We start from the raw sequence: 26136 nt of genomic DNA, 5'->3' as shown, positions 1-26136 counted from the left end.
TTTGGCAAATTAAGCCTTACCAGTTATATCAAGTCTCCATATTCTAGCCTACTTGTTTACTTAAAACATGCAGAAGCTAACCTTCCACCTCTCTTTCCAGCAGGCCTCTCTAGAGCAGTAAGCTCACATTCCAGGTTCCCTTCCAATTTATAAAAGGATCACTGACTCAAATAATATACCATTACTTGGTTTAAAAAGAAAGATTGCAGTGCTGGTCCTACACAGCAAGGGTATTTACAGACAACTAGATAATATATTTAAAAATTGATCTACAAACAAACTGTACACAGTCTTGAGCTCTGTAATCCTTTCCATTCATCAATGCCTACACATTGGATTGGACTCCTATAGCAACTTGTGAAGAGACACTAACACTCGTGGAGTTTAATAGGCAAGTACGGAATGGTAGTAGATTGACAGGCCTTTCCTCTATGTCACATGTACCCCTTGGGATAACTGAAATATACATATATTAGCCTACCTATAGCATGGCCTCCCCTGGGTTTGTGTCGGTTACACATGAGGCACCCCAGCAGAGAATCTAACTGAAACATATCTTGCTGAGAGGCAACAATGCTAGTCACTCCCACTCTGTAGACCTCTATGCAGCAGAAAATGGAGGTTTACAAAAGGGTACATCATTAATTCAGCCTTTGTTTCTTAGTGTTTCTACCTCTGCTCCTACTGACCATCAGCCCTCTTCTGCCACACTGTGCTCACAACCCACATCACCTCATGCAGAAAATCCCTGATCTCCAATGGAATCAGTCATTCAGCATCTGACCTGAATGAAGCCAATGTTTTTCTCCTGGCCTACATACTGGTCTCCATGGCAGTCTGCCATCTTTGTGCTCCCATAATACAACACTAAGACAAGCAAATGCTTGGGTGTGCTTGAAAAACCCCTACTAGAAAAAAATCCTTGAATAAAAACCTTTTTCTTCCTTACCTGGAGGAAGAGGATGAATGGATTTTTGTTGCAGCTAGTCTAAAGGACAGTTGGAAAGAGACTATCATACTCTTTTGGTGCTTTTTGGTACGCCTGGAGGGGGATTTTTCTGAACCGAATGGAGTAGCCGCTTTTGACGATTTGAAGGACGCACTAGTCCTTGGTACGGTTTTTCCATTCTTACAGGGAGGAGAATATCCCCGACAGTGAGTGGGGGAAGAGGGCTCAGAGGCGGAGGACAATCCAAGTTAGTCTCTGTGCTGTGCGGGCTCCTTGAAGCTCACTTGCTTCTGTGTTTGTTCCAGTTGCCACTTTCTGGATTGTCCGTCTTTCTTAGCATGAGGCAATCTCCCCTTGTCTTGTTGGGGGGGGGGGGTCCACGGCTTGGAAGGGTAGTTTCTATTATACCTAGGTTTAAGTGGCAGGTAAAACTGTTTCAGTATTTTAATTTTTCCTTTTTTGTCCAACTCTTCGAACGCTTTTTCAGCTGGAGGTCTGAACAAGAACTCTTGGTCTAGTGGAGCATCCAGTAGCTCTGCCTTGATCTGGTCTGAGAGTGGTAGAGTCCAGAGCTATCCATGTCTATGAATAACTAAGCCAGTGGCATCTGCTCCATATGATGCATCTACATCATACCCACATTTTAAGGAGTGTCTGGAAACCTGCAAAGGCTCCTCTAGCTGCTTCCTGAATTTTCTTAGACAAAACTTTTGTAAACAGTCTCTGCCTTAGTAATAATTTGGTCCCGAAAGGATTCCAAGCACTTCAGCATGTGGAAATGGCAACTAAAGGCCATCATGGAAAGGGTAGCTGAGGTATATGCCTTCTTGCCAAACCTGTCTAAAAGTTTCCTTTTCCTGTCATTTGGCAGGGTATGTCTTCTTGCACCCATTAGCATCCCTTTACTGGAGTCAGTAGAAACTACCGAGGGATCTGCTTTAGTGTTTTTGTAAAGGTCAAGTACTCGGTAAAACTGGTTGGGCTTTCTGGGAGCAGGTGCCAGGGAATCTGGGTGCAAAGAGATGTCTAAAAATGTCATAAACCACTATATGCACTAGGGAGACTGCTAGTAGTCTAGGTGAAGGTAAACTCAGTAATTCCCTATAGTCAGCCTGAGGTTGAGAGAATTGTTTGCTTTCCTAATTAAGAGCCTCCTTCATTTTAAAAAGGGTATCCACAAAATAGAAGTCCTCTGGGGGACAGGCAGATGACGACATCTCAGCCAGAGTCTGGATAAGGTTGGGTTGGAAGGTGTTTAGAGTAGGATAATTCCTCTTTTCCTGAGAGTTTGAGAATGGTGAATAATCTTGAAAGGCCACCTCCCTAAGCTTCTTGGATAGGGAGGCTTCAGGGGCAACGATCTGGGTGTGGTGGGACTTCATGAAGGCCCTGAACTCCTGAAAGATTTTCAAGAGGTCGTACTCTTCAGTTTGAGCTGAAATGACAACAGGGCTGAGGAGACGGAAAAGGAAGAACAACTGTTGTTTTCAGTTTAGGCATCCACTTTGTCAAAGTAAACAGAGGATGGAGACAGTCGACCACTACGTAGAGGTCTGGGTTTCGGGTCTATATTATGTTGCCGAAATGGCAGAACACAGAATGCCATTTCAGTGACATAAACATTGAAATACCATTACTGCGAACAGCCATATCACTGATTTTTATCCTAGGGAAAAACAAACGGTAGGCCAACCAGACACGACACACCATCTCAAACATTACAAAGTGGGGGGCTTCACACCCCCCCAACTAAATATACCAACGCTAAGATTGCACTACAGTGGGATAAAGGGCAATTTCATAGTGAAGGCCAAGTGATTTATTTTTTCCCCTAGGAAAAAAAATTGGTGCTCTGGCCATTCACGGTAGTGGTATTTCGATGAATATGTGTTGCTGAAATGGCATTCTGTGTTCTGCCATTTCGGCAACAAAATATAGAGGAAGTCAAAACCTTTCCTTAGGAACCCGTAACACAAATGTCAGAAGCTGAGGCTTGCACAGCAACCTCAGACCCAGCCAACACTGATGTTATAGAAGTGAAATGCAGGCCTGGCAGCCTCCCATGGGGTCCTGCCAAAAGGTTTGGGCCTAGAAGTAGATGGTGCCTCACCCAGGTTGTTAGTAGATTTAGTAGCATGAACCAAGACAATGGACATGTCTTCAGTGTCATTTTCTTTGAATATTTTATACTTGTGTTTTTCTGGGATAAAAATGGCGGAAGATGGGGGCTGTGGAGACGCAAAAGGACCCCATATCAGTGGCTAGGACTTTGGTCCTGCATTTAAAAGGTCTTCATTTGGAATTTAGCAGAAATTAGGACAATTGGAGACATGGTGCTGAGACCCCAACTAGAACAGACACAGTGAGTGAAAATCTTTATTCAGGATTTGCTTTCCATACTTCAAGCAACTGTAAACCTTCTTAAACATTAAATTAGGAGGAGGAAAATCCCCAACAAGATACTTCTCTGACTGAAGGAGAGAAGAAACTCTGGAAAAAATGAGTCTCGACTGATGGACTGCTAATGTACTGTGCACATGGTGAAGTGCACTGGACTGCACGGCTATAAAGAGTTGAAGATGGTACTGGACAACCATCTTATACCCCTCGACATCCATACGTCAGTCCTCAGATGTCAACCTACTAGAAATGATGTAAAGACTCTGGAAATCAGGCCGGTTGTAGGGTTCTTCATGGCAGGAAGATCCAAGAATTAGTACTGCAATACTGGCTACAAAGAACATCTGCCTTGAGTGCCTGAAGTTCAGAAATCCTCTTGGCAGAAGTTAAGAGCCACCAGCAGCTCATACAAGAAAGAAAGAACAGTAGGAATACCCACAGAAAGAGGGTCTAGTTCATATTTGTGACATCAAATAGAAAAATCTCTACCACTTAGACATACACAACATTTTTAGTAGTGAGTTTTCTGGTTTCCTGCAAAACCTGAAGCACATACTCAAGGTTTTGATACCTTTTATACACCAGTTATCACCAAGAGAGTCAAATGACTGGTAAGTAAACGAGGATAAATGACAGCTCCCTTATCCTGTGCAATATCATCCATCCTATGAGGTAACTTGTGAGGACTGCCCCTGGCAGATGAAGTAGAAAGGGGATTCAGTGTTGTGTGAGCCAAAAGGGAGTCACCAACAAGATTTTGGGCATGTCCCGCACAATCTTGTGCAGGATTTTAGTAACAGGGGAAGAGGGGATAAAAATACAGAAACATTCTTTTCCAAGAAAAGGACATAACGTTTACTTTCCAAACCAGAAGACTTGGTGCTCAAACAGAACCTGGGAAGTTGCTTGTTCAGGAAGGAAGCAAAAAGATTTACTGAGGAGAACCCTACGGATGTACAATGTCCAGAAACAACTCCCTGTGAAGCTTCCATTCTTGAGCAGCTGTCCTAGACCTGCTCAGATTGTCTGCTACTAGACTATGCTCTAAGGGAATGTAAACCACCTAAAGGGACAATTGATGGCGAATCGCAAAATGTCAACCTGGAAGATCCAGTGTGCAAAGAATGTATGGTTTTGTGCCCCTTTGCTTATTTATGTACCCCATAACTATGATATTGTCTGAAAATTGTCAAAATACATGCCACCCAAAGGGAGTGTAAAGCCTGAAGAGCCAAAATCAGAGCTCTCATCTTTGTTAACATGGTCCACCAGTTGCTGGCAAGACCAAACTCCCTGAACCCTGATGCTGCTGGAAGAGGCTCCCAAACACTGATCCAAGGCATATGTATACAGGTCCTGAGTGTAGAGAGGAGCCTGGAAAGGCAGGCCAGGATTCAGAGAAATCTTGATGAATCCACCACAGGAACATGAGTGTGAAGCAAAGTAAGAGAGGGACAAGAAAGTCCAGACGATGGCAGTGTTGAAACCAAACAGTTTTGAGATACCACTGAAACATCCTCATGTAGTCTGGCAAAGAGTACCATAGGAATGTAGGAAGCCATGTACCCCAGAGCCTGAAGGAATTCTCTTGTGGTATCACTCGAAGAGGATGAAGAGATTGGAAATAAACGGTCAAAGAAAGGACCACTGGCAAGGTCTGAATCCTGCAACCCAGAAAAATCTTGGTCCAGACAAAGGGTTAGTACAAACTGAGATATGAAGAAAATCCTGCACCGCAAAACAGCAGCATATTGTTGTCTAGATTCTGAAGCAGAAGCTTTTGAGGGAGAGCATGAAATCAAAAGACAGTCTAAATAAGAGAAAATATGAATTCCCTGAAGTCAGCAGGTCTGCCACTAGAGCCAAACATATGGTAAAGACTCTCTGAGCTAAAGAATGAGCAAAAGGCAAAGTATTGAACTGATAATGTGAAGAGGAAAGAGAAATGTAAACATTTCCTGAAGACAGGATGAACAGGAATGTAAAAGGTAGGCATCTTTCATACCTAGAGACACCATGAAGGCCTGAGAAAGTAGCAGAGAAAAGAAAAGTACAGTTTTGTACCTACCATAAATGTAGATGTTCGAGGATTCCCTTGCTGCAGTCCTGACTATTGGGTATAGTCCGCGTCCCAGTCGGCCCGAATATCAGAGAGGCTGACGCCGGTCATGGCGCCTTAGACTGACGCCAGTACGCCAGGGTACTAATGCGCATGACCGACGTCATTCAGTCTTTTCTTGCCCCAGATGTCAGAAGACCCAAAAGACAAGTCCCAAAAACAACCTGCACCAATAAACATGTACAATATATACAGTAATATATATATACAAAAAATATAAGCATGTAAAGGCACCTACACAACCACCCTGAAACACAGAGGGAAGGAGGGTAAATTGGACTGCAGCAAGGGAATCCTCGAACATCTACATTTATGGTAGGTACAAAACTGTACTATGTTCTTCGTCTTCCCTTGCTGCAGTCCTGACTATTGGGTAGAATCCCAAAGCAGAGGTAAGGGAGGCTGGCAAATTATAAAGTAGCAGGAGCTGACAACATGCCCTGTAAAACAGCTGTGGCAAAACCAGCTCTAGACTTAGAGTATATAGGCAGGTGATAATGCCTAGAGAAAGTATGCACTGAACTCCAAGTAGCTGCTTCCAGAATATCCTTAGTTGCCACCCCCCTTAGAAATGCAGTTGAAGTGGCAGTAGCCCTAGTGGAATGAGGCCTAATCCCAGCTGGAACCTCTTTGCCATGATGGGAATAACAAAATGCAATGCAAAAGCCAATCCACCTAGAAATAGTTTGTTTTGACACAGATTTGCCCTGTGAACTTAAAGCAAAGAAACAAGTAACTGCTGAGACTGTCTAAAATCTTTAGTCCTGCTCAAATAATAACGACATTGCCTGTGTACATCTAAAGTGTGCAAAATCTTTTCCCCTTTATTTTGAGGATCTGCAAAAACGTAGGCAAATGAATAGTTTGGTTTAAAGCCACACTAGAAACCACCTTAGGCATAAAGGAAGGATTAGTGAATGATACCCTGTCCTTATGGAAAATCAAAAGGGCTCTACTGCCATAAGGGCCTGCAACTCAGACACCCTTCTTGCAGAAGTAATAGCCAACAGAAAAGCCGTCTTCCATGACAAATATTTCAATTCAGCAGTAGCTGCCGGCTCAAAAGGTTGTAGAGTAAGTTTTTCAACAAAAATTGAGATCCCAAGCAGGAGTAGGAGCTCGGGGTCTTATATTCTTTGCCTCTAAGAAACTGCTTGAACAAAGGATGCGAAAACAAAGGTGGGTCACAATCATAGTGAGCTGAAATTGCTGCAGCATGAATCTTTATGGAAGAGAAAGACAAACCTTTGTCCAATAATTCAGTAAGATATTGAAGAGCCACACTCAAATTAGGCTCTGAAATCTCCAAATTCTTTGCTGTACACCAAAATAAAAATCTCTTCCATTTTTCATTACACTCTCCTAGTACTAGGCCTTCTAGCTTCCATAATCACATTTAAAACTTGTTGAGGAAGCTGAGACCGTCCATGATTCAACACAGAATATGCCAAGCTGTGAGATGGAGAGATTGAAGCTTGACATTGAGCAGATGACCGTCCTTCTGAGATAACAGATGAGGAATCAGAGGTAAAGGCCATGGAGGCTTCTTTACAAGACTCCTTAGAAGTGGGTACCAGTGTTGCCGAGGCCAATCTGGAGCTATCAAAATCATCCTTGGCCTGTCCTGTCTGACCTTTAGTAATACCTTTGGAAGAAGAGGTAGAGGTGGAAAAGCATAGACATGAAGGTTTTTCCAACTGAAAGACAGAGCATCCACTTTCCAAGCTGGGTACCAGTGTTGCCGAGGCCAATCTGGAGCTATCAAAATCATCCTTGGCCTGTCCTGTCTGACCTTTAGTAATACCTTTGGAAGAAGAGGTAGAGGTGGAAAAGCATAGACATGAAGGTTTTTCCAACTGAAAGACAGAGCATCCACTTTCCAAGCTGTGTGATGAAACCCCTTTGTGCAATACTTTGGCAGCTGGTGGTTTAGTGGAGAAGCGAACAGATCTATGTCTGGAGTTCCCCATGACACTGTCAATTTCTGAAATACATGAAGATCCAGTTTCCACTGTGGGGATCCATGATTTGTCTGCTTAATACAACTGCTAGGGAGTTCTGTGCTCCTGGCAGAAACCTTGCTTGAAGAGTCAGTTGCAGGCTTAACGCAGTCTCCCATAAAATCATTGCTTGCCTGCATAGAGGATAAGTATGTGTTCCCCCTTGCTTCTTGATGTACCACATGACAGTTGTGTTGTCAGTCAGAATCCACCCCTGCCCTGGAAGAAGTAACTCCTTGCCATCAATGCAAACTGGACTGCTAACATCTCCTTCATGTTGATATGTAGATGCTGTAGTCTGGCAGGCCACTTGTCTTGTATCCACTTTCCATTTAGATGAGCTCCCCAAGCAGTGTCCGAGGCATCTGTCGTTAAAATCTGACTGGCCTCTGGCGGGGTCACAGAGAGTCCCTTGTTTAGGTGACATTCCTGAGCCCACCACAAGAATTCCTTTTGAAGGCAAGGTATTATTTGAATGACAGTGTCCAAATCTTGGCAGTGCTGTGTCCATACATTTTTGAGATACCATTGCAGCTTCCTCATATGCAGTTTGGCATTGGGAAGCACCAGAATACAAGATGCCATGAACCCTAATGCTTGAAGGACTGTCCTTGCAGTCAGCACGGACTGATGAGATAGTTGATGGAAGTAAAGTGACAGACTCTTTTGTTTGTCCGGGGTTAAAAAGGCCATCTGGGCTGCTGTATTCAGTCTCACACCCAGAAAGCACATGTCTTGAGAGGGTACTAGACTGGACTTTATTTCGCTCACAGAATACCCTAGGCATCTTAGCACTGCTATGACATATTCCAGATGCTGTAGAAGGTGTTCTTTTCCTTGAGCCAGAATCAGGCAGTCGTCCAAGTAAGGATAAATTTGAATGCCTTGAAGCCTGAAGTAAGCTATCACTGGAGCCAGAACCTTTGTGAATACTCTGGGGCTTGTAGATAAGCCAAAGGGCAATGCAGAGAACTGATAATGAAAATCTCCAGTTCAAACCGCAGATACTTTCTGCAACTTAGTCTTATGGGCACATGAAGGTAAGCTTCCTTGAGATCCAAAGTTACCATCCAGTGATCCTTGCCCAGCAGAGGTAACAGTTGCTGTAACGTCAACATCTTGAACTTGGGAATGTCCAGATAAGTGTTGAGGATAGATAAATCCAAAATTGGTCTCCACGTGTTCCCTTTCTTTGGTACTAGGAACAGGCGAGAATAAAATCAGCCCCTTTCCGACACAGGGACTGGCTGAATAGCCCCTATCTGGAGTAACTGAGAAACTTGCTTGAGAGCCTCTTTTCTTTGTGGAGGAGGAACATCTGGCATGCCTTTGAAAAGGGGCATTGTGGAAATAAAATCTGTACCCGTGATGAATGATATCCAGCACCCATCTGTCTTGAGTGATTAAATCCCAATTTTCTTTGAAAAGAGACAATCTTCCTCCCAAAGGAGCTGCCAGGAGAGTCCACTGGCAGCTGAAAAGGCAGGTCATTGGTTCTGCTTAAGGACTGACCCTGCCCTCACCAGAAGTCTGAGCAGGTGAACTGTCTGATCTAGGTCTAAACGAACCATGAGCCCTGCCCCTACCACGTCTAGACCTACCCCTAGACTGGGAACCATAAGCAGGATATGTCCACCCCTTAGCAGGCCAATTTCTACTAAACTCGAGGCTGCACCTGCAAAAATCTTTAACAGTCTGCATAGACTTAGCTTTGTCCTCCATTTTCTTTAAAACTGCTTCCACAGGCGGTCCAAACAACACATCAGACTGTAAAGGAGCATCCAAAATCCTGGTCTTAACATGCTCAGCTAAATTCTGATCCTTCAACCATGCATGTCTGCGAAGAACAGAACTAGTAGCAGCCACCCTCGAGGAGGCCTGAACAGCATCAAAACCACACTGCAAAGAATGCTTACCCACTTGTTCAGACACATGAACCAAATCCAGCAATTCTTTACACTCAATAAAAGCATCCACCTTAGAGTTCAATTGTGAAAGGAGATAATTCTGATATTTCAGCATATGAAATTGACAATTCAACGCCTCATGGCCAGAGTGGAAGAAGTATATACTTTCTTACCCCACCTATCCAAAGCCCTTGCCTCTTTATCAGAGGGTACAGGATTTTTAACAACAGAAGCTTTAACACCTTTAGGCCCCTGAGAAACAGTTTCTGGGTCCGCCCTGGGACTCTTAAACAAATACTTATGAGCTTCGGGCACCCTATAATATCTATCAGGCTTAACAGGAGCAGGAGGCAAGGAATCAGGGTTCAGAGAAGCCTCTGCAAAACATCCTCCACCACATTCAACACAGGAGGAATAGCTAAGGGCCTATGCTGAGGCAAAACAAGAATTCCCTAAGCCTTTTCTGGAGTCAGAGTAATCTTGGCCTTCCCATTTAAAGTGCTCCCTCATGGGAAGAGTCTCTGAAAATGAAAAATCCTCAGGAGGAGAAGCTGAAGGAGTGGAATCATCCACATCAGAATCAGAATAAGCAGGAAACTCTTGCAAGTCTTCCACAGAAGACTCTGAAGCCTGTGAACACTGTTCAAAACTATCAAACTCCTGTTCCACCCTAGGCCTCTTATCAGGGGGGCATAGAACCTCTAATCAGAGTAATCAAATCTTCAGCCATTTTAAGCATATGTTTCTTAGGCACAGAGCCGAAATGCTAGGAGAAGCCCCTACAGAAGGTGAACTTGGCCTCACTGTAAAAGAACCCCTGGAAACAGAAGGAGCGGCCCTAACTACCTTGGGAAGAGAGGGAAGAACAGTTACCTGAGAAGCCCCTCAGCCTGGCCTACTTCCTGAGAGGGCACATCCTGTAACAGTAAAGTATCTGCCTGAGACTCCATAGAGACTCCTGGCAAAACCTCTGGCCTGAGCCTTCTGAAGGACCGACGTCCGGGACTGCGGTTCCTCACCCCTAGACTTCACTGTTTTGTCCTTGCGCTTCTTAGATGAAGCAGGCGCCGGAGCATCCGGCGGCATAGTATATCCCAAACACTAACCTAGCACAATCAAGCCTCCTCTTAATAGTATTAAATCTAGCACAAGAGCGGCAACCAACAACGCCCTCAGGCCCTAAACAAGGTATACACAATGTATGATAATCCCTATGCGGTATCTGCTTCCCACAAGAAATACAGTTATTCACTTTTCTGACATCCGTAATATACTGAGGCAAGAAAAACCAAGCCAACTCTGTACTCGGTCTGAAACTCCGGTATCGGAAAATCTCAGAACGCCAACCTGCACTCGCAAAATTGCTTCTGCATCGGACCATGCGGCAAAAAAGACTGAGGAAATGACGTCGGTCATGCGCATTAGTACCCCGTCAGTCTAAGGCGCCATGACCGACGTCAGCCTTATACTCTGATATTCGGGCCGACTGGGACGCGGACTATACCCAATAGTCAGGACTGCAGCAAGGGAAGACGAAGAACATCTGGGGAGAGAACATCTTGAATGAGGGAACTTTTAGAAGTGCTTTAAGAAAGAAAAAGCGAACCCTCTTTACCGGGAACCACATTCTGGAATAAAAACTTTTTTGCCCTGTTAAGAGGGCAGAACAGGTTGAATGGTTCCTAGTACCAAAAAGGTCCAAGAATCAAAGGAAACGGAGGAAGTTGGCAAAGAGAAAATTGGAGAATGCCTGAAAAGGGAGGAAGGGACTTCCATGCCATGGAGCTGCTGTTGTGTCTTTCGGCTTTTCCCGACTAGGGGTCACCACAGCGAAACTCCGGTCCGCTAATGATTGGTAGTTGATTTTTAGGTGCCGAGTTACCAGCCCTGACGCACAAAGTTCAACGAAGGTACGCCCATTCACACGTCTCCACGCAGAAGACGCTCTAGCGGAGAATCGAACCGGACAGCATCTTACTGTGAGGTGACAACACTACCGCAGCATCACCACCACGGGTCTAACTTTTTTAAATAATGGAAAGCACCCAGGAATCTTTGTCAATTCGTTGACAAACTGGAAAAGAGGGTCAGTCTAAGGGAAGAGAAATCTGGCTGAGGGGCAGACGTGATTAAATGTCAGACACATTTGTCAGGAAAAAATGCTTCGGACCCTTAGTACCCCGAGAAGGCTTATTAGGGAAAAACTCTCTTGGAAGATCTCTTACCTCGGGGAGGCTGTTGTCTTTGCTACCTATGCAAAGGAAAATTTAGATGGGTAATGCCTCAAATATAGGACTAGGAGAAAGGAAGATTTGTTTAAGGTCCTGCATGACCTTTCAGTTACCCTGCAAGGTCCTGAAGAGTTCTGCAGCAGCAGAGCCAAACAGATTGTGATTATCTAAGGGAGAGTGCAGTAACTTGGCCTTACTGTCTTTGGGGAGGGACTGCATCCTTAACACTTCCTCATAAACAGACCCTGACACTCAAAAGACAACTGGCAGAAGTTTCAGCTTCTGAATCAGGCACATCAGACAGAGAACCTTGAACTTGAGAAACAGGAGCCAGCACAAACCTTTTGTGTTTCCGATAGTTTGTAGCTCTGAAAGCTAAAGTGGCAGATGTATAAACATTTTTCCTCTTACCAGTCCATAGCCCTGCTATCCTTATAAACAGGGTAAAAGTTTGGAAAAGGACAGTAACTTAGAAGGCTTATCAGTGGCCAAAGAAATCACTACAGGGGCAGAATAAAGGCTTTTATATAAAAACTTTTGAACCTCAGATATTTTATAGAACAGTTTTCTTTTTTTTTTTTTAAGCAGGAGGCTTGGACTTAGGAGCCTGGGATACAGAAGAAAAAATGCTTAAGAAGGCATCCAACACAGGGAGGACTGCTTAAAGTCAAGACAAGTCAATTTGCAAGAGGTTATAGTACCTCTTCTGAATATCAGAAATTTGGGAACAGTCCCATTTAAAATTTTCTATCATGCGAACAAGTGTCCCCCAAAAGACAATTTCTCAGTGGAAGAAAAGGGGAAAAGGGAATACTCTTCCTCAAACTCAAGGGCAAGAGGGGAATGGATCTGGGAGACTATTCTCTAGAATCCAACTCTATATCCCCTTCAGAGAAATCAGAATCCCGAGGGCATTCACAAAGCGTAGAAGACCAGGGGACAACGTAAGAAACAGACAGCCCCTGATGAGGCCCACCATTCTTTCTGTGGGTCCTTAGCCACAGGAACCATGTCTATTTTTTTTTTCTTTTTTAAAGGAACATCATCCCTGACAAAGAGAGTGTTCAGACCTTTAATCAAGGATCCGAGAACTTCTTCCCTAACAAGAATCTTGGGAATCCCCCTAGGCCCCCTCTGAAATAATCAACTGCAGTTCTCTCTCCTTGTCTGAAAAAAACATAGGCAGTCTTTTTTCATCCTCCATCTGGCTTGTGGCAGAGGTTGGCATTGGAACTGGACAGTTCCCAGGTTCTTCAGCCAACCCAACTGAGATGTCTGCAAGAGAATGGACAGCAAAAAGCTCAGTACGCATATTTTTAGACTTTTTCTTAAGCAACATTTGAATGTTGGGTTGAGCAGATTCAGAAACCAAGGTTCTCTGATCTAACAGCTTTAGACAGTGGCTCTCTAAATATATGGAAAGGAAAGACAGAGCGAAGCACGTTTTTTGGAGCAAATGCATGACAAATTTCACACATGAGTACGGTCGCAGGTAGCACCAACACAAAAAAAGGCACTTCTTTTAGCTACCTTTACGGGGAATCTGCCTCCCATATTCACGTTTCCTCTTGTAAAAGGTTAATATAACTAAAACAAAATAATCCAAAATTAGGCACCGGAGACCAGCAGTTCCAACACACAAGTAATTTAATGTTAAAACACAGCAAAAGGAACACACATCCACAAATAACAAACGCTGATGAAAACACTTCCCCTTACATTTTCGTCTCATAGAACTTCATCAGATGGGCAAAAACATTATAGTTACCTAGTTAAATAACTTTTTCTGTTTGAATGGGCCAATGAAATCAGTGATTCAATTAATTACCAAGATACAGAAAAAGTGGATTCTAAACTGCATGTGACAGTCTTACTAGTCTAGCACCATCTGGTGGACAAATAATAAAACACATAAAAATGTATATAAAATCAAGAATTCACTTAAATAAATAAACCAGGGTAAAATAACATGAATATACATAAAAATTGTAAAAAAAATCCAATTTTGCAGACCTGAGCTTGAGTACAGGTTTTAAAGACACCATATCATTAAGTCCTGAATTGTTGCAAGCATCCAGGACTAATTGCCAATATAGTTCCCTGTATTCGAGTCTTTCACCACATCTTTGCTGTTTTATAACTAAAAATAAAAAATTTAAAAAAAAGGAAAAGACCCCAATGGGTACTCATCTTTCACAGGCTCAGTAACTGAAGGAACGTGATGAATGACTTAAAGAATGAATTCAAAAAGTAGTGTTTAGACTGGTGTCAAAGTTGTTCTGAGGATTAGGAATTTGTACATCACTTGTGTACCTTACACCTTTAAACGCCAGACATTCCTGACGAACGGCATCTGGAAGGAGCTAAGGCTTTGGAATGCTGACCAGATGTTCAGCTACCCTTTTCTGCAGGATATCCCTTTAGTTAGGAATACTGCCACAGTGATAAGGAAGGACATCTATCAACAAAAAAAAAGTGTTTACTGATGTGATGATGTGAGGTATCGCCAGCTATGCCAGGAGAAGTAGGGTGGTGGATGTGTAACATATGCCAGCATAGCTTGCTGGAGTTTTGTAGAGAATTATATGTTATTTGTATATCAAACTGATTTGTACAGGTGCTTTTGTTGAAAATGTATTTGTAAAGCTACTTGCATTAAAAATGTACCAACAGTGGGTCCAAACATATCTGTAAGTCAGACTGTATTAATAGTTAACTGTTGAAATTAATATATTTGTAACAGAGGATACTGGAAGAAGAGAGATTAATTTCAGTCCAGCTAACTGAAAAATAGTCTGAAATTAAATTACCTAGTTTATGCCATAAATAATGTATCTTACAGCTCTGGTTTTCACAGACATTTTGTCTCGGGCTGCAATCAGGACTAGGAATCCTATTTTATTGTACTTAAGGGTGAACTAATTGCTACCTTGGCAGGGTGGACGTTTCTGAAATGGTTTTATAGCTTCCGGATGCTGTACACATTTTAGCAAAGCTCTATGTGTGTGTATTATGACACATATGTGCTAGATTCTGGTTCAGTTTCTAGTAAAGGCGATAGTGTGGGAACCAGAATCAGATGACCAGATGTATGTGATGTCATTCTGTAATCCAGCACTGAAATGATGTTTTACTACTAGATGAGACCTTACAAGAAGGAAGACCATTCACCCAGATCATCTTGCCTTGTAGTAAGTGAACTAGGGGACAGTAATTCTTTAGATCAGTTAGGAAAATATAGTGAGATTAGTCAAGTACTGTTTTTCTGTATCTGTGTGAATCTTTCCATCGGTGTTAGTTTAACATTTACTTTGAATGAAACTCTGGTATTTATTGTAAATATATATTCAGTATTTTCATGTTCTTTTTATTCCTTATTATTAAATATGTTTAAACTTTTATTTGTGGCGGCTCTTTTACAGAATATTTTAACCTTTGAGACTACTTATATCTATTTGGTGCCATTGTGGCAGCTCCTGAAAGCCTTGTTGCACTGGTCAAACACTACTATTTATATTAGTATTAATTTTACTCAGTATAATTGGGTACCCTTGTAACAGCCTTAGAGTAGCTGGCTTTGGAGTGTTCTGGTGGCAACATCTACCTTATAGTCCAGGCAGAAGGGACACAGCTGGTAAATCTGTGCCAGCCTTTCCCTGGGTTTGTGAAAATCAAATCTCAAAGTGTGTGTTTCAGTTACTTGGAGCAGAGAGGGTACTGGAGGACTTGGCTGAGGACTCAACTCTAGAGCTGTGCCAGGATGGAGTCTTACTTGGGGCCTGGTGAGAGACAAGGAAACCTAGCCCCAGGATGGCAGTGTGTTCCCTGTGTGCGCTTAAAGGAAATTGTGCTTGGTGCAAACAGCTGCACGTGGAAAAACTGTATCTATCTTTGCTCCAAGTGAACGTCCATCACCGGTGTAAATGATGAAGATTGAGGCTCCTTGATTACTGGCCCAGAGCAGGGACATCAGAACTGATATCAGCTCTTATGGGGGAAAAAATAAGGAAAAATGATGCGCTGCAAGGCACACGTTAGTGAAGGTATACCCAAAAGTGAACAACTGCAAAAATCTGAAGTTCATGTTATCAAAATTTAAAATACTCATGTCTTTATGTAGAAAGCAATAAATTGTTTTTCAACTTCTCTCTTTCGGCTGTTCCCGTTAGAGGTCACCACAGCGGATCATCTGTTTCCATTTCTTTCTGTCCTTTGCATCTTGCTCTGTCACACCAACCACCTGCATGTCCTCTCTCACCACATCCATAAACCTTATCTTAGGCCTTCCTCTTTTCCTCTTACCTGGCAGCTGCATCATTTTCCCAATATACCCAGCATCCCTCCTCAGCACATGTCCAAACCAACGCAATCTCACCTCTCTGGCATCCAACCTGAGCTAACCCTCTAATACACTGATTCCTAATCCTGTCTGTCCTCGTCACACCTAGTGCAAATCTTAACATCTTTAACTCTACCACGTCCAGCTTTGACTCCTGCCTTTTTGTCAATGCCACCGTCTCCAACCCATATAACATAGCTGGTTCTCTACCCTCTTGTAGACCTTACCTTTCACTCTTACTGGTACCAGTCTGTCACGAATCACACTTGACACTCTTCTCCATCCATTCCACCCTGCTTGTACTCTCTTCTTCACCTCTCTTCCACACTCACCATTATCCTGAAATGCTGATCCCACATACTTAAACTCATCCAACTTCATCAACTCTACTCCCTGCATCACCATTCCTCCATCCTCCCTGTCATTTACACACATATATTCTGTCTTAGCCCTGCTGACCTTCATTGCTCTCCTCTCTAAAGCACATCTCCAACTCTCCAGGGTCGCTACAACCCGGTCCTTAATCTCACTACAGATCACAATGTCATCTGCAAACAACATAGTCCACGAGGTCTCCTGTCTGGTCTAGTCTGTTAACCAGTCCATCACCACTGTAAATAAGAAAGGGCTCAGAGCTGATCCCTGATGTAATCCCACCTCCACCTTAAACACATCCGTCACTCCCACCGCAGACCTCACCACTGTCACACTACCCTTGTACATATCCTGTACCACTCTTGCATACCTCTACCCACTCTCGACTTCCTGATACAATACCACCACTCTGCTCTAGGCACCTTGTCATATGCTTTCTCTAAGTCCACAAAGACACAATGCAACTCCTGCTGACCTTCTCAATATTTCTCCATCAACATTCTCAGAGCAAACATCGCATCTGTAGTGCTCTTTCCTGGCATGAAACCATACTGATGATTACTAATCATCACCTCACTTCTTAACCTAGCTTCCACTACTCTTGCCCATAACTTCAAGCTGTGACTGGCCAGTTTTATCCCTCTGTAGTTACTACAGCTCTGCACACCACCCTTACTCTTAAAGATCGGTACCAAAACACTTTTTCTCCACTCTTCAGGCATCCTCTCACTTTCCAAGATTTCATTAAACAATCTGATTAAAAACTCCACTGCTATTTCTCCTAAGCACCTCCATGTTTCCAGTGATATGTCATCTGGACCAACAGCCTTTCCATTATTCATCCCTCTCATAGCTGTCCTCACTTCCTCCTTGCTAATCCATTGCAATTCCTGATTCACTATCCCCACATCATCCAACCTTCTCTCTCTCATTCTCTTCATTTATCAGCCCCTCAAAGTACTCTTTCCATCTGCTCAATACACTCGTCTCTCTTGCGAGTACATTTCCCTCATTATCCTTGATGTAATCCCACCTCCACCTTAAACATATCCGTCACTCCCACTGTAGACCTCACCATTGTCACACTACCCTTGTACCTGCTGCACATCTTTTCCAGCTTGGTCCCTCTGTCTAGCCAATCGGTACAACTCCTTTCATCCTTCCTTAGTGTCCAGCCTGTCATACAACTCTTCATATGCCTCAACCTTAGCCTTTGCCACCTCTCTCTCTCTTTGCCATGCAATTCATCTCCTTATACTCCTGTCTACTTTCTTCATCTCTCTGACAATCCTGCTTCTTCCTCTGGATACTCTCCTGTACTTCCTCATTCCACCACCAGGTATCCTTGTCCTCCTTCCTCTGTTCAGATGTCACACCAAGCACCTTTTTAGCAGTCTCTCTTACCAGCTCTGCTGTAGTTACCCAGCTATTCGGTAACTCTTCACTGTCCCCCAAATAACATATACGGAAAACAAATTGTTTTTCAACTAGCTAGCCAAAAAAAAAACTATTTTTGCAATATTCTCAAATGATCCCAAATGTGTCATTTGTATGCTTAGTGAATATCTACCACCGTGACTGTTGCTGCACCCTTCTACTTTCAGCTAAACAGAATACTCAATGCATTTCAATCTACTTTTTGTATCGCTAAAGTAAACTTGAAAATTTGGTGAAGCAAGGGGGCGGGTTCAGTACATCCAGTTTATAAAAGTGATAAGCTCCAGCAATGTGGTCAAAAACAATACCACAATGCCACAGTACCACAGAAACAGACTACAACAGCAAGTAAGAACTGCCTGAGTTATCCATCCTGTCCATGCTTGTGACTGCAGCTAAAACTGTTAAATAAAATTAACACAAAATTATGCATTACTGTGTAAAACCATAATTCTTGGGATGATCAGCTCGTGTAGGGCAAATCAGTATTTTATCCTTCTGAACTGACACAACTGGACAATAACGCAACAAAACCGAAACTGCATCAATAACACAACATTTCAATGCTCCTGAGAATAAGAAATACACTGACTACATAAAATTTTTTTTCCAGAAAATAAGAAAAACACTCTGACTACATAAAAATGTTGTAATAAGGTATAATTATGAAAGTAGTTTAGACAGGATATGAAACAATTAAATAAACAGGAGAAAAATGTAGCTTGTGCATACCTGTGAAATGCAAAACCTCTGTCCACTGCTTGCAAATGTAAACCTGGATATCTGTACCAGCCACTGCCAAGTAAGTACCACTCTGATCAAACATTAGCGACTTCACCTAAAATATAAAGACCAGTGTTAAGGAACATATAACCAGACAATTACTTCAGCTGCATAGAGGTTGAAAGAGAAAGACAAACAGGCAAAGGAGAAAAAATTCTCCAAAATGGAGAGGGGGTGCACATGAAGAGCAAAAGCAAAGAGGGGAGCCTACCAAAACTTGTCCAATTAAGAAAGGTACTGAAACAAGCATGTGCTAGGAGTGAATAAGAAATACAATAACCTAATGTAAGCTTGGAGAAGTCACCACACCAAAGGAGATGCAAAGGGGTGGACCTTAGTATCAAAAGACATCTTACCTGACAATGGGAGAAAACAGGAAGATAATATAATGACCATCTTCTTTACCAAACTACTACTATGTCATTAGTGTACAAAAAAGTGGTAAGCAGTCTAGGTCACATCAATGACACCATTAGAATGATCAGTCTAGGCAGTTAACGCAAAAAAAGTCATGTAAACATGTTAAACTTGTGGGAAATCACCTACTTCATAATTGTCTTCCAGCTGTAGTGTCTTGAAGTTCTTTAGTTTTCGCAAATCCCACAACTTAACGGACGAATCATCAGCTGCTGTGGCTAGGTAGTACCCATTCTCAGAGAAGGCAATGCTAGTGATAGGGCCAGAATGGCCTGGGAAATTGGCCACATTGGTTCTTTCCTAAAAGGGAAAGAAATGGAAAAAAAATAATGTGCCAGGTGACAAGACACAAGCATCCCCATCTGATGTATTAATATGCCTTAAAATAGGCACCAATACCTACCACCAAACTACAACACTTCAATAGTAACTTATGTCAGTGCTAACACAGTAATGTCCAGAACACTGAGCAAATAAATTCCTCACATTTCTGCAACAATGTCACTCACCACTGAAGTGAACACCACAACCACTGAAAGGAAACAGCAGTGGTATGGAGGTAGTTCACCAATTATCTTGCTAAAGTTTAAATTGCTAAAGACCTTGAATATCAACTATTATAGGGTACTACATAATGATGAGCACAACAATCAAGGTAAGGGTCCGACCACACACTTCACAAAAGAAAAAAATGACATTACTATAAAGTTATATTTGCATTAGGCAAGGCCAACAATGTATACATAATCAAGTGCTGCTTTTACAAAACCGGATTACTTAAGCTCCATCCAATAAACAGGCTGTAAACTATACAACTGTTTTATATGGGCACTCCCTTACTTATTCTAACCTTGGTATAGGTTATAACTTGTGTTGTTTGGAGCCCCTTCAATGAATCAAGGATAAAAGAACTGGATTTGGCATACAGAAGGATCCAAAGGAAGAAATAAAACAGATCCACTCAAACTAGGAAACACTAACCACTGTTGCTCATGAAGGAAAAACAGCCTTTCTTTTCTCACTAAACAGTGAAATAAGCTACTTCTCTTTAAACCATTAAAAATCCTCAAACCCCAACATAATGGAAAGTGCATCTAAGCTGTAAACCAGCTCCCAAACACATGTACATCTACAGTTAGTATGTAGTGGAAGCGGGTGAAAAATAAAAAAATGTCATACTTCTAACATGGCAAATTAAAATAAAATCTTATTTAACAATAAAATATGTTCAGACTGAGGGTCTTTAATTATATCTGCAGGGGTGTAAGTCATGCAGCCAAAGCACTGTACCATATATTATTTCTTGTAATCTACTTTAATAATCACACACAATTCATAACACATTGTAAGGAAGACTTCATCTATCTTCCTATACACAAGCCATGACCAGAGGGAAGCAACACAGACCCACAGTGGGATAAAGAAAGTACAGTTGTGTACACTTACCATAAATGTAGATGTTCGAGGGTATTCACTGTTGCAGTCATCACACTTGGGTTATCGGCCTGTAGTTAGCCCTCAGTTGGCTCGAATACCATAGTCTTGGGATTTCTGCATTGGATGCTGTCGCTTCTTCCATGACGTCAGGTCGTCGGGGGTATATAAAACATGCAGCCAACGCCATTACATCAGTTCTTCTTTCCCCAGATGTCAGGAGCCCCCATAATAGGAAGCAATTACATGGTGTGGAACACCTCCAGTAAAAAGTAAATACCCACAGCCATAAGATATGGCCAAAAAGAGTAAGGGTAGAAAGCATAGAGAGGTCAGGGGGCTGGAGGAAGGGTAACCAGGACTGCAACAGTGAATACACTCGAACATCTACATTTATGGTAAGTGTACACAACTGTACTATGTTCTTCATGTTTCACTGTTGCAGTCATCACACTTGGGTTGATTCCCAAAGCTGATGAAGGGTGGCGGCAGTCAAGAAGTGTTGGGGCTGGCTAGCAGGCCTTGTAAGACTGCTGTAGCAAATCCAGCTCTGGATTTAGAAACGATAGGTAAGTGATAATGCTTGGTGAAGGTGTGCACTGAACTCCAGGTTGCAGCTTCCAGATGTCCCTGGCAGGGACTCCTCTGAAAAATGTAGAGGTTGAGGTAGCTCTAGTGGAATGGGTCCTGATCTCCTGTGGGGTAGGTCTTCTATGGTGTTTGCAGCAGAAATGGATGCAGTGTGCTATCCATTTGGAGATGGTTTGCTTTGAAATGGCCTTGCCTTCTGCCCCTGTAGCAAAGCTGACTAGTAGCTGGTCAGATTTTCTGGAAGGTTCAGTCCTGTCAAGGTGGAACTTAGGCTGTCTGTGCACGTCCATCTGAGGATTAGGAAAAAAGGTTGGTAAATGGATGGATTGGTTTAAAGCCACACTGGATGCCACCTTGGGCATAAATGATGGGTTAGTCCTGAGGGAAACCCTGTCCGCATGGAAAATAATGAAGGGTTCCACAGCCATAAGGGCCTGTAACTTAGACACTTCTTGCTGAAGTGATGGCTAGAAGTAAGGCTGTTTTCCAAGAGAGGAATTTTAACTCTGCTGTATCAGCAGGCTCAAAAGGGGGAAGCATGAGCTTCTCTAGTACTAAGTAAGGTCTCAGGAAGGAGTGGGAGCTCTCCTCGGGGGTCTTAAATTGTTAGCTCCTCTCAGGAACTGTTTGACCAGAGGATGAGAGAAGAGGGGTGGCTCAGTACTGTAATGAGTTGAGATGGCAGAGGCATGAATCTTAACTGATGAGAAGGATAGGCCTTTATGGAGCAGCTCTGCTAGATAATCTAGGATTTGAGGTAAGGTGGGCAAGGCTGTGTCCTTTCCCTGAGACTGGTTCCAAGAACAGTACCTTTTCCACTTTTCTGAATAGGATTTCCAAGTACTAGGCCTCCTGGCCTCAAGGATGACATCCAACACCTGTTTGCTGAGGGTTGCTGGTGATGTATTCAGGAATAAGCCAGGCTGCTAGGTTCAGGGTTTGAAGCTAAGGATGCAAAATCTGGCCCTCCTGCTGGGACAGCAGAGAGAGGGGGGGGGTCTGATGCAGGTGCCAGGGTGGCACTGTTGTCAGACAGCGTAAAAGTGGGTCCAGGTGCTGGTGTGGCCATTCTGGTGCAATAAGGATTGTCCTTGGCCTGTCCTGTTTGATCTTGAGTAGTACTTTAGAGAAGAGGGGCAGAGGGGGAAAGGCATAGATTGAGAGAGTTTCCCATGTAAAGGATAGGGCATCCACTTTCCATGCTTGGCTGTGGGGAGTTCTGGTGCAAAATTTGCTCAATTGATGGTTTTGGGGCGAAGCAAAGAGGTCCACCTCTGGTGTCCCCCACCTGTGGATTAGAAGCTTGAATGAGTTGGGTTCCAGTTTCCACTTGTGTGGGTCCATTAGATTTCTGTTTAAGTAGTCTGCCAATGAATTTGTTTTGCCTGGCAGGAATTGAGCTTGCAGGTGCACTTGGCTGCTAAAGGCTGTGTTCCACAAAGCCATGGCTCACCTACAGAGTGGGTAGGAATGAGTTACCCCCCCCCCCACTTGTTTATGTACCACATAACTGTGGTGGTGTCTGTCTTTATCAAGAGATGTCCTGGAAGGATAAGGTATTTGAAGGCTGTCAGTGCATTCTGTACAGCTAACATTCTTTTTGATTGATATGCAGGAGCATATGTGCTGGGATCCATTTGCCTTGAATGCATTTGCTTGCCATGTGAGCCCCCCACACATAGTCTGATGCGTCTGTTGTCAGGGTTTGGGCGGTGTGGGGGGTTGAGTGAAAAGGAGTTCCTTGTTGTGGTTGCAGGCCTCTGCCCACCAAAGGAACTCTGTCCTTGGGCAAGGAATAATAGGAATCACTGTTTCCAGGTCCTGAGAATGCTGACACCAGAGAGTACCATTGAAGTTTCCTTATATGCAGTCTTGCATATGGAATTAGGAGAATGCATGAGGCCATGAACCCTAGGGCTTGCAGTATTTTTCTGTCAGATAGCTGGGTTTGGGTGGACAGTAGTTTGAAGTAATTTGTCAGATAAACCTGCTTTTCTGGAGTGATGAATGCCATATGAGACGTTGTGTTCAAGCTTGCTCCCAGGAATACAATTTTTTGGCTGGGTACCAGATGTGATTTCTTTTCGTTGATGGTATACCCCAGGGAAGTTAGGAGTCTCTTTACAAATGTCAGGTGTTGAAGTAGCAATTCCTGACTGTCCGCCTGAATCAGGCAATCATCCAAGTATGGGTAAATATGAATGTTTCTCAGCCTGCAGTATGCAATGGCTGGAGCCAGGCACTTTGTGAATACCCTGGGCACAGTAGATAAGCCAAAGGGAAGTGCAGAGAACCGATAGTGCATAGAGCCTGCCCTGAAATGTAGATATTTCCTGCAAGATTCCCTTATGGGGATGTGCAGATAAGCTTCTTTTAAGTCTAAGGTGACCAGCCAGGAATCATTGGCTAGCATAGGAAGCAGCTGCTGGAGTGTAAGCATTTTGAACTTTGGTACCACCAGGAAGTTGCTGAGAATTGGCACCAAGAGTTCTCTTTTCTGGGCACCGGAAACAGTCTGGAGTAGAAACCCTGTCCCCTTTGCTCTGCTGGAACAGGTTGAATAGCCCTGATACCGAGAAGAGAAAGTACTTGCTTTTGGGCCTCTGCCCAATGATTTGGAGGAAGGTCTGGCAATCCCCTTGGGGTTGGGCAGTGAGTGAAAGTAGAATCTGTATCCCTGGAATACAATGTTTAAGACCCATCGGTCCTGGGTAATGTATTTCCAGTTTTTTGCATGCAGAGAGAGTTTTCCTCCTAGGGGTGCAAGTATTTGGTGCATGGCTGGGAAGGATGAAGGACAAGTCAAGCCATTGTGAACTTTTTCCATAAGAGGGTGGCTTACCACTCCCTGTTTTTGAGGTGGGAGCACTCCATTGTTTAGATCTGTACATACCCTGAGACTGTATTCTTTGTGGTCTGTTGCCCCTGGGTTTGGACTAAGGTGGTCTGGGAGGGACTGGAAAGGACCAGTTTTTTGAAGGCCAATGCCTACCGAATCTAGGTGGCTGCACCTGTAAGAAATCTGTAAAAGTTTGCATAGGTTTAGCTTTTTCCTCCATCTTTTTAATAACTTCCGCTTTTGTGCCAAACAAATATTATTGGTTTAATGGAGCATCTAGTAATTTTGCTTTGACCTGGTCTGGCAAGATTTGTTCCTTCAGCCAAGCATGCCTTCTCAGAACAGACCCAGTGATAGCAGCCCTGCAAGATGCTTCTAAGGCATCAAAACCACACTGCAAAGTATGTTTACCAACTTGGTTAGCAGAATGCATTAACTCCTGTAAATCATTATTTTCTGCACAATCAGGGATCAACAACATTTTTTGTTAAATTAGTTCCATAATATGCTGCTGGTACTTTAACATGTGAAACTGTGAAACTGGCAATTTAAAGCCCTGATGAAAAGAGTTGCAGAGGTATATACCTTCTTACCCCATCTGTCTAAAGCCATAGAATCCATGTCCGAAGGGGTAGGGTTTTTAACTGTAGTAGCCTTGACACCTTTAGGTCCGTGGGAAATGGTGCCTGGGTCTGCAGTAGGAATTTTAGAGATATTTGTGAGAGTCAGGTACTCTGTAGTACATATCAGGCTTTCTAGGAGCTGGAGGTAAAGTATTAGGGGTAAGACTTGATTCCATGAAGACATCATCAACAATATACAGGACAGGGGGTATAGCTAGAGGCCTGTGCTGAGGCAAGTCTAAAAATTCCGAGTCTCTTTTTGGAATGAGGGTAGTCCTGGCATTCCCAGCGGAAATGCTCTCAAGAGTATGCAAGGTTTCACCGAAAGAAAAGTCCTCTGGTAGGGAGGCAGGGGGAATGGAATACTCTGCATCTGAATCCTCATAGGTGGATAAGGGTATGTCCTGGCAATCAGAGGGGTCAGAGTCATCGGACTCATGGTCTATAGAATCAGAAGGAAAATCAATTCTTTGTCTTTTAGAGGGGGAAGGCTGGCTTCCCCTAATTAAAGTAATAAGGTCTTCAGCCATTCTAAGCATTTGTTTCTGAGGCAGAATGCGCTTTGGTAGTCTGTTTCCTAGGCGTACTGAGAACTCTGGGCCTAAGAAATTCGGTAGTTTTAGTCAAAAATGAAGTAGTCGGTTTAATACGAACATCAGAAGGTCTGAATACACCCTCAGAAGCCGGTGCATGCACAGTGGCACCGGACCCATCCAATGTAGAGACATCCGCAGGTTGGTTCTACCTCAGTTAGACGACACGCCGGAACATCGACACGGAAATCGCGAGCCCCAGAAGATCGACAGTTGAGAAGACCGACGCGACGGGACCCAGAAGATCGACAGTGCAGAAGACCGACCCGATGGATGAAAGCACCGACGCCGAGGATGCCGACATGGGAAAAGGCTGTATAAGTATGCAGTAGTGACGGACGTTAGGGTGCGAGTAAGTTAAGTGTGGATATTGACGGTCTGTGGGGATAGGGGTGGGTTAAGTGTGTTAGGGTTAGGAGGTCAGGTAAGTGTCGGTAGTGATTGTGTTTGGGTTAGGCGGGATAAGTGAGTTAGGGTTAGGGAGCGGGTCAGGTAAGTGTCGCGGTAGACGGACCTTAGGGTTAGGGTTTGGGTTAGGGTTGTAGGTAGTTGTGTATGTGAGGTTTAGTGTGGGTTTGTAGGGATTTTGGTGTGCTTGTGTTGTGTATGTGGTTTTTGGACGGGGAATGTGTTTTGTTTGTTGACTGTTGTGATTGTGGTGTGTGCAGTGCATGAGGTTTCGTGTTTGTGTACCGTCGGTTATTTCGTTGTCGGGCATGTGGGGTTTCGTGTTTTTGTACTGTCGGTTATGTGGTTTCGGTGATTGCATTGTCAGTGTTTTGGGGTTTCGTTTATGTCAGGTAGAACCCTGCAGGTTCCATAGTTGAAGCAGCATCTCACTGCATACCAGACTCCGAATGGGTCTCAGTAGACGCCTGCAAATCTGTAGAAGTGTTTATTAGGGGCTGCGAAAGTGCCTGAGTACCGGCAGACTGGCGACTAGCTTAACGGAAGTGTCGTCGGCAGTTTTGGACCTATGAGGTCTATCTCTCTCTTTATCCTTACGTTTTTAAAGAAGATCGGTAGTTGGATGGCTTAACGAAGCCATTTCGGAGAACGAGAGCGAAATGATTTAGCGACAAAGATAGCCTGACAACGA

General features: G+C 43.4%; 1 protein-coding gene across 2 annotated transcripts in view; it reads right to left on the bottom strand.

The window, feature by feature from the left end:
• The window catches only part of PRPF19 (pre-mRNA processing factor 19), a 253313-nt gene that overhangs the window by 16745 nt on the left and 210432 nt on the right, over positions 1 to 26136 (bottom strand). For both annotated transcript variants that reach the window (XM_044084000.1, XM_044083998.1), the window contains exons 14-15: positions 19087 to 19257; positions 18490 to 18595 (exon numbers count right to left, since the gene is read on the bottom strand). In XM_044084000.1, coding sequence (XP_043939935.1) covers positions 18490 to 18595; positions 19087 to 19257 — 277 coding nt within the window. The remainder of the gene's footprint in view (positions 1 to 18489; positions 18596 to 19086; positions 19258 to 26136) is intronic.

Source organism: Protopterus annectens, chromosome 9.part0 (genome assembly GCF_019279795.1).
Source record: "Protopterus annectens isolate FY-2018-M chromosome 9.part0, PAN1.0, whole genome shotgun sequence".
NCBI lineage: Eukaryota > Metazoa > Chordata > Ceratodontiformes > Protopteridae > Protopterus > Protopterus annectens.
Note: the sequence above shows the minus strand (reverse complement) of the source record. Positions and strands in the feature narration are given on the sequence as shown.